The following is a 10,838-nucleotide window of genomic DNA, read 5'->3' on the forward strand; positions in this document are numbered from 1 at the left end:
TCTTTTCATTTTCGTTCGGTGCAGCAGCGCAGCAGAGTAGTCCTGAGTGTTATTTTTCTTTCTTTTTCATGTAAACGGAGGCAACTGTTGTTGTCTACTTCACCTCATTTCTATTCAGCAGTAGCTTAGTTGGAGTTTTATTTTCCTTCTTTTGTTTCAGACGCTACAGCAGAGGCTGATTATTCTTTCTTTTGTTTTATTCATTCTTGCTTTGCTTTCAGCTAGGAGAGGCGGCTAGTTTTCATTACTGGATTTTTTTTACGTTTCATGTTTTATTTTGGACATCGGTTGGGCGGCTTGATTGTTATTATTATTTTTTTTTTGTTCTTGTTAGTTCAAACGCAGGGCGGTGGGTTCTCTTCTTTCTATTACTTATTTTCAATCCTTGATTTTATGGTGGTGCGGACGGACGGCATTTTATTATTTGAGGTATTGTTTTTTTTCGTTTGGGTAGAGACGTAGACCTTCGGCGCTGTTTTCAACCTTTTTCTTGTTTTTTTTATTTGATTAATTTTTAGTGGTTCAGACATTTGAGTTGGCGTTGGGCTCTCTCTTGGTTATTTTTATATTTCTTCTCACAGATTTGTTTTAATAGCTTTGTTTAGATTAATTTTTGTTGCTAAAAATATCATGCGTAACTAATTTATGAAGCTTGGGTTGTGGAATGAAGCTTGATTTGTTTTGGATTCTAGATCGATGCAATATTTTGTTGATAATTGTTGATTTCACTATGTTACTAGTCGAATTTAAATTGAAAATAGATTGCGGTTCTTGCCCTTGTTTTGTTGTTGACGTAAGGCACAACAAAAGCTTGAAAACTATCAAGGCCTCTCTCAGTTGTTTGTTAATGTGTGTTTAACTAGTAAAGTAGAGAATCCCTTAGGAAAATATTGCAAAACTTGAGCTTAACTTTTTATCTTCCGATTATCAATGCCTTGATTGGGTTGTTAATCGAGAAAATTATCAAGAATCCAAAATAAAGAGAGTCTCAAACCCAACCCAAGTGTTTGTTAATTTGCCTTTTTGATTAGAAACTCTAATTTCAACTTCGATTATTTTTTTTGCATTGCATTTTAATTTTATTTTCATCTCTGTCGACACATTTGTTACTCAAAAATCTCATATACGCTTTGATAACCCTTTGTCCCTGTGAAATACGATCCTGTACTTATCCTTGATACAACTTGACACTTCTACACTTGGAAGCACATTCGAAACCGAGTCACATACTTCGTGTACCCCTTCAACATTGCACCCAACCACTCCCATCCTCCATTTTTTTAAGTCCAATTTTTAGCCTAGATTGGCTCTTCTCTTATAAAGATATTAGAATTAGACTTTTTTTACAATGTTCTTCTAAGAGCACATTTAATTGTGAGGTACTATGTTTCCTATAGTAATATCCATAAATTTTAAAATAATGGTTACACTTGGTTTAGGGGTTATTAGGGTTACTATCCTCTAGTTTGGTAAAGTGAGACCAAACTATGGAAACAAGTTTCTTGTTGGGCTTGGGGGCAGGGCAAGGTTCTTGGGGGCAGGGCATAGTGGCAAGGTAGGGATAGGGCTACCTTTAATAGGGGAGCTCATACTAGAATTTGTCAGCATTTCCATTAACTCAAGCAAACAACAAATATGAAATTATAACAAACATGAAAATTATTAATATCCAACCAAGTGCAATGCATTCCAAAACAGATTTTATTATTTTTAGGATATAGTTGTTCACCTTCTAATTAAATAAATTTTTAATATATATATATATATATATATACTTTGATCTATATGATCAAAGACTTTAAATAATCAACTTTCTAGAATTAATTTTAAAAGTGGAAAATTATGTTATTCTACAGGATAAAATGGAATGAACAGGTTTTATATGAATTGAGATGAACACGAAAAGAATAATAATAAAAATGAAAAAGTAAAAATAAAAACTTATGTTTAAAATGTCCTATATATTTTCTCCATATCATGACTGATATCACAAGACACAAGGTATTGAATCTCTAAAATACAAAAATGCATGAAGGGTACAAGACAAAAGTAACATCTCCTTGTCCCAGCAAAACCTAAACATAATCGAAAGTTGTTCATCAATTTGAACAAGAAAACTCATTTGTAAAACCCAAATCCAATCGCAACAACCCTTAAAGAGACAAGAAAAAAACACGATAGAGAATTTCTCCAAGGCCGTAACACACCAGATCTCACACTTGCAACAATTAATCCACCATTAGATCCCATTAACAAACTGTTTACTACAAGTTTCTTTATCGATTTTTGTGTTCTTGTGTTCATCAATTTATGTGGTGATGAATGGTTGAAGGAAAACTAAAGGTGGAAGGAAAAATGCATGAAAATTGAAATAAATCACAAAATCCTAATAAATCACAATCCAAACATTTAATCACAATCGGATCCATCACACACATGCACAATCAATCCTCCACAGTACACAATTTACAATCTCATCATCTATCTTCATTAATCTCATCTTCCATTTAATTCCATAAACATATAAAATTAAAAAAAAAAAAAAAAAAGGAGATGAGATATTCGGAGTCTTGGACTTACCTTTGGCAATGACGGCGAGCATAGATAGTGAAGAGGTTAGCTGTGGTGGCGATAGGGGGCTGTGACTGGGGAAGTGGAAGGAGAAGGACTGCAGAGTATATGGGTAATGTGGATTGGGGCGCAGGGCTTCAGTTCTAATCAAGGGGGGGTGGGTTTAGGTTAGTAAACTCGTGCACTGTTTTAAAAAAAAAAAAAAATTCGGGGTGAGTTTACTAACTTAATTTTAAAAAAAAAGAGGTTTTTTTTTATAAATATATTATATAAATAATTATATAATTATATATAATATTATTAAAATTGGGGCGGGGTTCCACCCCATCCTACCCCTGTCCCTGCCAAAGACCTCAAATATAGGCGGGGGACCCTTGCCCTCGTTATGCTAATTGAGTAATCTGCCCAGCCACACAAGGGCGGGGTGGACGAGCAGTAAGGGCGGGGCTCCGCTATCCACCCCTAGGTTCAACATATGAAATTACCACTTATTCAACAAGTTTAAATTAATGGAAAGAGATAGATTTAATTATTGGTATTATATTCTTGAGGTAGAGTCTTGCCTACACATGAGATGAAGTGTTAGAAATATAATACAAATAATTAAACCTACATCATTCTTATCACTAGACAAATAGTCAATTGCAAGTCTGTTGTACTACTGTTTGGCTGGTTTTTAAATTGGAAAATGCTGCTGTGCTGCCCGGGAGATATCGCTCGAGTGTACCGCTCGGAAAAACAAAAATTTTTTTTCACTTAATGATTAAGAAAGTAATTTTAAGTATATTTGTGTATTTTTTTTATTTAATAATTAAAAAAATGATTAAAAAAATATGAAAATAATAAAAAAATAGCACTGGGTACGCCACCATCGTTTTAAATTAGCTGTCCAGGACTCCAACGTTGCAACTATTGTTGAGCTGTCTTTTCTACACCACAAACAAATACTTGGTAATCTGTCACAATTTTAGTCACCATTTTTATTGGCCAACTTCAACCAACATTTTTTATCAACCAAATTAGGACCTAGCTAGGATTAATTTCTATTAATTTTTCTTTGAAATCTCAACCTAATATAATTTGAGTAATACTACATACAATCGTGGAATTACAAATACTGCACAATCGCTTTGAAAAAGAGTGAGGTCCACGATTAAAAAGTTAGTTTTTTTTCATGTGGATCCCATATTAATTCATTTTTTTCAAAGCAACTGCACACCGCTTGCACAACCACGACTGCAAATATCATTTCTCATATAATTTATTGCATTTCTTGTAAATTTTTTTAAAATGTACTTTTTAACTTATTTAAAATTAAAAATACTTTAATATATGACACTTGAATAACTTAATTTTATAACTAAAGTTATTTTTAAGGCTATTTAAGATTTAAAAAAAAAAAAAAAACTCTTAACGCAACCCTAAACACACTTAGTATTTGTAGGGAAAAAGTTATGTGAGGAATATTACGTATGTGTGGAAATTATATATATATATAGATAGTGAAAGTGGACATATTTAGAGAAAAAAAAACTTAATTTATTGGAACTGATTGTAATTTAAACATCAAGATGGAACATGATTCTGCATGTAAATAATATTGATCAACTGGATTACGGTTTGTTCCCAGCTTGGTTCTCTTGATCTCTAGCTGTAACATCATGATGATGATGATGATAATGATGGTTGCCATTTGATTTTCCATTCAACTGCAGCTCCAAGTCATGATCAACATTCTCCATCAATATCTGTTGACCTAGCTTTCTTGATGCTGCTGTCTCTTCAATGGCACTCGGTCTGATCATCTCCCTATTCTTCCCCCATAGAACAGCATACAGCCCCATCACAATGACAAGAGACCCTAAAGCTCTGAATTTACCACAAAAATTTAATTAGTACCAGAAATATGTTTGAATATCAGTGATTCACCTTGTTATAATTAAATACAAGTGGCACAAAGAAAAGATGTATATATCCAAACTTGCAGGCAACAATCAGAGAGACAGTGTTCTTGAATTCGGTTAGTCCAAAGAGATTTCCACATAATGTGCAGAGACTTATATATCAAAGTGAATTCAAAATTAGAATAAAATGTCTGAGAGGAAATTGCAGAGTACTTACGTTCCAACATATAATTTCTCACGAAGCAGAGCCCAACTAGAAATGGCAACAATGACGAGCAACAAGGGGCTGAACACCGAGACGTAGAGAGGACCTTTTATCTGTATAGCCCATGAACTGAGTGCAAATGCTATTGCAGAACACACAATTCCCTGAAATCAGCATTATATAATATGGTTTTCAAATCAATACCTTAAAAACTATCTCCAATTCGCATTCACAGATAAATTTATGGTTTTTATAAAATCAATACCTTAGCTTCATCAACTCAACCAGAGGTATATCTAAGAAAACTCGTCTAACAAATAGAAAGAAAAGAAAAAACTAATCCTGCCAGCTGCATGCATGCCTAGTGTTATTGAGAAAGCTGAGGGAACCATATTGCATACTGCGTAAAGAGAGGCAATAAGCCGGACTGGATCGCTCAATGACCATGCAGAAATGTCGTGTTTGGATATTAATGCAATGCTCCCACACTCAAAGCTGGCCATGAAACACATCAGTGTGGTGTTTGTGAAAGGAGCTGGAAACCTCTCGCTCATTCTTGCCTGCATGCAGATCGACATTACATACAACAATTAGTACAAATTAATGAATTAAAGCAGAAACTTGCACTTAAACTAGAACCGTATACGTGATATATATATACCCAAGATCTGAATAGTTGTGCTTGTGGAGAAAGATTAATTTGGTGAAAGCTTTAGACCTGTGATCATCAGAGCAGTTAAAGGAATGGAGCTGAGATCGATTGAGAGTACTACTCACTTGGAGAATGAACCACATTGCCCAAGAGAGGGAACTAGAGATTAGGAAAAAGGGTCCCAAGATGAAGTTCCCCTGGCCACTGGAACCTGACCTCTTGGTTTCCATATTCTCTGCATAAGTCCAGTGAATGCTGGACTTGACTATATTTATGGTGTGTCCATGGTAGAATGACAGTAAAAGAGCTCCTCCTACGCATAGAATCGTCCCCATTACCTTAGCTTGGCCTGGCTTTGTCATGATTCCCACATATTCTTGCCTGCCAAACATATCATCAACTTGAAACTTTTACTTCATTATACAGAAATATTGCTCACGATCATGAGTAGTAGTACTATGTGATAGTGATGAGAAGTAGAATTAGGTACCGGAAAAGTACAGCAAGAATGAAAGTGAATGCTGGAAGTGTATTCGTTAATGCGCACGCGATTGTTGGGCTCGAGTATTTTAACCCCACAAAGTAGAAAAGTTGGTTGCCTGTCGCCCTGCATGCGTTAATTTTAAGCTAATCATGAGGACGGACTACAATTACAATTAATAAAAATGATTTCTGTTCATATGAAACATGTCGAATGATCAAACTACTGCCAAGCAATGAGTTCAGATGGGACACTGGGGCACACTTACTAGAAAATCTTACATATAAATAGATCGAGGCAGATCACTTTATTAAAAACTTACGTACGTACGTACCCTGTTAAGGAACACAAAAATATCTGGAACAAAATTGGTATTGTAATCTTGGGTCTCTTCCTCCTGATCAAGAAAGAAGATCGATTACATAATTAATTAAGCAATATTAACATATTATTCCTACGTTGAGTACGAAAAAACCCAATCAAGAGCCAATATTCATGATCTATAAAATACTTCACCCTATGCATAGTACCCTGTTATCAAGTACTGAAATGGCAGCAGGGCGGGTGACAAAAAAGGCCGGAGAGATCAGATAGATATATCTCGCCTAGCTAGCTGCCTAAGGATGATTTTCAAACACTACTCATGTAAAACGGGATACAGCCAAAGACAATTAATTTGAAAACACTCGAGGAAATTAAACTTGATGATCAGGAACTGAAATGTGAAGGAGTTGAGCTTGAAAGCAGTAGATCATGAAACATGCATATTATAATATATTAAGAATAAATTTCTATTTTGTAGTGACAGCTGATCATCAGATCCATTAATTCTTGATGTGGTAGCTATAGCTAGGCAAACAGCTTAGGCAACCACGAGTGCTGGCTACAATAATATCGCACTGTGAATGCAGGATGAGAGGCCGCCGTGTAGCTCGGCATCTGTCATCACTGAGCATATATAACTAGCTCTATCAAAAACAACTTGCGTTCGCGTCAAGGACTAGCAAAAACTACGTGGTGAACATGCCTGCATGGCCTCTATCCTGCCGTAATACAATTTACCTTTTTATTCTTCTTGGTCATTCACACGTTTTCCCACAGGTACTCAACATCATTCAAGGAACTTTTTAATTGATTGCAATTTCAGAATTTTCTGATTACATGAATATGCTCTTCGTTTTGTCTTCAAGCAATTAATATATGAGGACGAAAATACAACGATATTCTCCTCCCAAATAGTAATTAATGCATGGTTTTTTTCCCAATACTGAGTTACTACCAAGAACTTCTATCCCTATAATGAAAAGTTCCAACCTCATCTCTACAGTGAATATGCAGACAAATTGAACTAACAAAGGGAAAAAAAAAAACATACTGTACGTTACTTTTTCGAGTTCCATTAATCATGACTCAAGAAAGTCGGGATATCAGAAAGAATAACTGTATGCTTTTTGGAGGAAAAGTTCAAAACCCCACCAACGTCTCCAAATTAATTAAGCAACAAACAAGCAAAATGTGACTAAAGCAAATCCGTGCATGCATGCGATAACCCGGGAGGAAGTTTTGCATGATGTCTCAGCAAACCAGCTTTGACTGCATGGTGAACTGAATTCTAGAAGTGAGAAGGGGCCTTGTAAGCATATATATGAGAGAAAACAAATGGCTAAAATGATAGGCTTTCTAAATAGTCATTTAAAAAGGGAGCTGCCACAATCATCAAAGACATGCAATTTCAAAAGCTTTGGGAAAACCTACGAGGAATGGTATGCAGAAAGGGGTTGATTAAAGCATCAAACATGCGTGCAGTACTAATAATGATAGCCTTACTACTATTTAACCATTCCGCTCTTTTTAATTTTTTAATTTTTTTTAAATTTTGTTTTACTTAATGATTAAGTAAATGACTATCACTAAAATTATATATTTTTAAAATTTTTTCTTAATGGCCAAAGATACTTACTTTAAGTGTTGAGTTCTATATATGCAAGCACTTAAAAAAAAGTCTTTTTTCTGGGTCTCAATCTATCTGTATATCAACAACAAAAAAAAAAAAAAAAAATACATAAAATAATCTTACAAGCTGATGCAAACCACATCGTTACGCAACATTGCTTTTGTATAATACCTTTCGTCACTAAAGTATTTCCCTATCTTTAAATTAATTACAGTTTCAAGACCTTATTTTTCTCTGTTTATATATATATATATATATATAAGAAAAGCTGAAGCCAAATAAGATAGTAATATTGAGTCTTCTAGACACGAGACGTTATTTGCTGCTCATTTCTTAAATGTTTTAATTAATCTTAGCCAACTTGAATGAAAAAGGAAGAAGAACTAAAAAAACTATCTTTACGATGAGAACTTTCAGCCTAATTCACTACGAAAGGAACTTAATGTTAACAGTACTCAACCTGCACGACAATCGATCTATTGAAAGAAATGAAAAAAATTTAAAAACATGAATCAAACAAAAGATCAAAGAAAGTAGTGTGTGTGTGTATATGAAAATTGAAGTACATATTTCAAGAAATACAAGAACCAGAAACATGAGTTGACTAATTATGGAAGAAAACTCCAAAGAAAAATAGACATGCAAAATGTGAATGAAGCGAATCCATGCACACAAGAAAACCGAAACAAAGTTATATATATGGTGATCGTTAGTTTTTGAGTTTTTACCACTCCATGAAATAAGCAAGGGGAGCGATTGCTATGGTGGCGAAAATTTGCCGGTAGGAGACGAGTACAAGTGGGTGCATGCCGGATTGCATGGCAAGCGTTGAGATGATGTTCATCCCTGCATACCCAACTTGCAGCAGAACGTTGGCCAAGAAAGGCATAAGATCTCCAGCCATTGTTTCTTGCACTGTTTCTCTCAGCCCTACCACTCTTTGATCTGTTGTTTGATAGAGATGGCGATGAAGGTTTAGAACTGAGAGAGCAAGAGAGAGAGGCAGAGAGATCAGTTCATGGAATGAATGAGAACTGGAGAGGCCATAGATATATAGCGGAGAGCTGCAACAGAAAGGGATTAAAGATCATAATTTCGCATGGAAAAAAGAGAGAAACCGTTGAAGATTATTGATATCTGGCAACACCTGGGCGTCGTGGGAATTACAAGTGAATATTGCCATCAGTACTACTTCATAAAGGCGCTTTCAGTTTTTGTCCTGTGCTGCAAAAGCTTTGGTTACGTACGTTCAGACTTCGGACGCTTCAAGCAACCAAATTCCTCTGTGTGTGTGTATATATATATATATATATATATTCTATGAAAATATATCAGCAAAAACAAGAATTGGGACCCATTTTGTTTGGTGGGTTCTGGCCGGCCGTTACAATTCATCGTATTTTATTATTCTTTAAGCTTCGTGTGTGCATGTATACTAATAGCAAATAAGAGTCCTGCCACATCCATCCTTCCGAGAACCAATAAGTCAGTTTTTTTTTTTTTTTGAATTTTTTTCCTTTATTTTTTTATATTTTTAAATATTTTTTAAAAATAAAAAAATTCACAACATCATTAAAAAATATATATAATTTTTTTTAAGAAGAGCCGGTAGCCACTCACATAGCAGCTACGTCCCAAGTTTATTAAAAAGTTTTCACTTGTGACGGAAGAATACCGTGATTACAACTCTTGGCATGGGAGCTACAAATAAAAAATCATAAAAAAACCACAACCACAACCACAAAGCACAAAAAAAAAACATAAAAATCATTAAGAAATACATACTTAATCATAAAAAAGAAAAGAAAAAAAATTATCATTCCGGACACACTTTGGAATCTAAAGCATTTTCTTAATAAATAAAACGTAATTTAATATAATATGTTAAATTATAAAATTATTTTTATTATAAAATAAATTTAACATATAACTATATTAATTTATTAATTTATTTTTATGAAATCTATTTCTTACACTACTTTCTTCTACCAATTGGTGCAAGTAAGGATGGTTGCTAGTTTAAACAAGCAAAGCCCACCGAGCTCTTTGTCCCAGAGAAAGGGTTGGTTCCTAAATTTGCAATAACTTCTCTCCACCAGTACTATATATACAAAATTAATAATACACATCTAATGTACTCGATTTGATGTTTGCTGTCATTTTGACTGAGAGCTGGCTGAAATTAAGATTTCATTTGGATATATAATTTAAATAAGTTGAGATAAAATATTTTAAATAATAAAAAAATTAGATAAATTAAAATGAGATAAAATAATTTATAAAATAATTTATGTTAGGATAGTGAGATAAGATGAAATAATTTTAACTTTTTAAGATTTGATAAAGTGATGGATCCCATCAATGATTAAAGATAATTTAATAATTATTAATTATATAATTATTAATATATTAATAAAAAATAATATATGGATGAGTAATTGAAAAATAATGTATAAATATTCTTTTCATATCCCAAAATTTCCGAAATTACTATATAATCTAGAAAAATAATTTTGTTTTAAAACATAGTCTAATTATGAACTATTTATTTTTCTAAAATATAGGAAATTTGAAATTTTTTTCATCTCATAAATTAGAATATTATTCTAATTATGACTTTTTATTTTCCTATATATAGGGAATTCGAAATTTTTTACTATTTTTAAATTAGAATATTAATCTAATTATGACCTATTTATTTTTCTATATATAGGAAATTTGAAATTCTTTTCTATTTATAAATTATAATATTATAAATAGAAATGACCTATTTATTCTTCTATATATATAAAATTCAAATTTTTTTTCCTTATTATAAATTAGAATAATTATATGAATTGTAATAGATAATTATATATGTCCCTAAAGTGTTGTAAATTTTTTTCTTGTTTGAATTACAAATTCCTATTAAAACCCCAAATTGCATAATTGAACAATAGTCACAAAAATATCAAATTCCAAGTGTGTAATGTATCAAAGCGCATATTCCACTCACAAAATTATCTACCTCCCATACAAACTACACCATTACATAAATTTTTTCAAATACTAATATTCAATTCTCACCCATA

The 10,838-nt window shown here is 33.1% G+C and overlaps 1 protein-coding gene across 2 annotated transcripts; it reads right to left on the reverse strand.

Annotated features, from left to right (window-relative positions):
* Nucleotides 1-4,088: 4,088 nt before the first annotated feature.
* On the reverse strand, nucleotides 4,089-8,885 carry LOC122315251 (WAT1-related protein At1g09380-like). 2 transcript variants are annotated; one of them, XM_043131067.1, is made up of 7 exons: nucleotides 8,496-8,881; nucleotides 6,148-6,210; nucleotides 5,823-5,939; nucleotides 5,458-5,713; nucleotides 5,082-5,240; nucleotides 4,693-4,844; nucleotides 4,089-4,440 (listed from the first exon to the last, which is right to left on the reverse strand). In XM_043131067.1, exons 1-7 carry the CDS (start codon nucleotides 8,669-8,671, stop codon nucleotides 4,185-4,187), a joined length of 1,179 nt encoding a protein of 392 aa, XP_042987001.1. In that variant the 5' UTR covers nucleotides 8,672-8,881; the 3' UTR covers nucleotides 4,089-4,184. The 2 variants fall into 2 exon arrangements, with proteins under 2 accessions (XP_042987001.1, XP_042987002.1); XM_043131068.1 differs by lacking the exon at nucleotides 6,148-6,210 and having other exon boundaries at nucleotides 8,496-8,885.
* Nucleotides 8,886-10,838: the final 1,953 nt, after the last annotated feature.

Source organism: Carya illinoinensis, chromosome 7, assembly GCF_018687715.1.
Source record: "Carya illinoinensis cultivar Pawnee chromosome 7, C.illinoinensisPawnee_v1, whole genome shotgun sequence".
Lineage (NCBI taxonomy): Eukaryota > Viridiplantae > Streptophyta > Magnoliopsida > Fagales > Juglandaceae > Carya > Carya illinoinensis.

What these genes read in the sequence shown, in the direction of transcription:
- LOC122315251 (XM_043131067.1), bottom strand. Translation starts at nt 8,671, where the DNA reads ATGGCTGGAGATCTTATGCCTTTCTTGGCCAACGTTCTGCTGCAAGTT. An exon ending in ATTCTTGCTGTACTTTTCCG is followed by an intron (nt 5,714 to 5,822) that starts GTACCTAATTCT and finishes TATGTTTGGCAG; the next exon opens with GCAAGAATATGTGGGAATCA. An exon ending in GAGAAATTATATGTTGGAAC is followed by an intron (nt 4,441 to 4,692) that starts GTAAGTACTCTG and finishes TGGTAAATTCAG; the next exon opens with AGCTTTAGGGTCTCTTGTCA.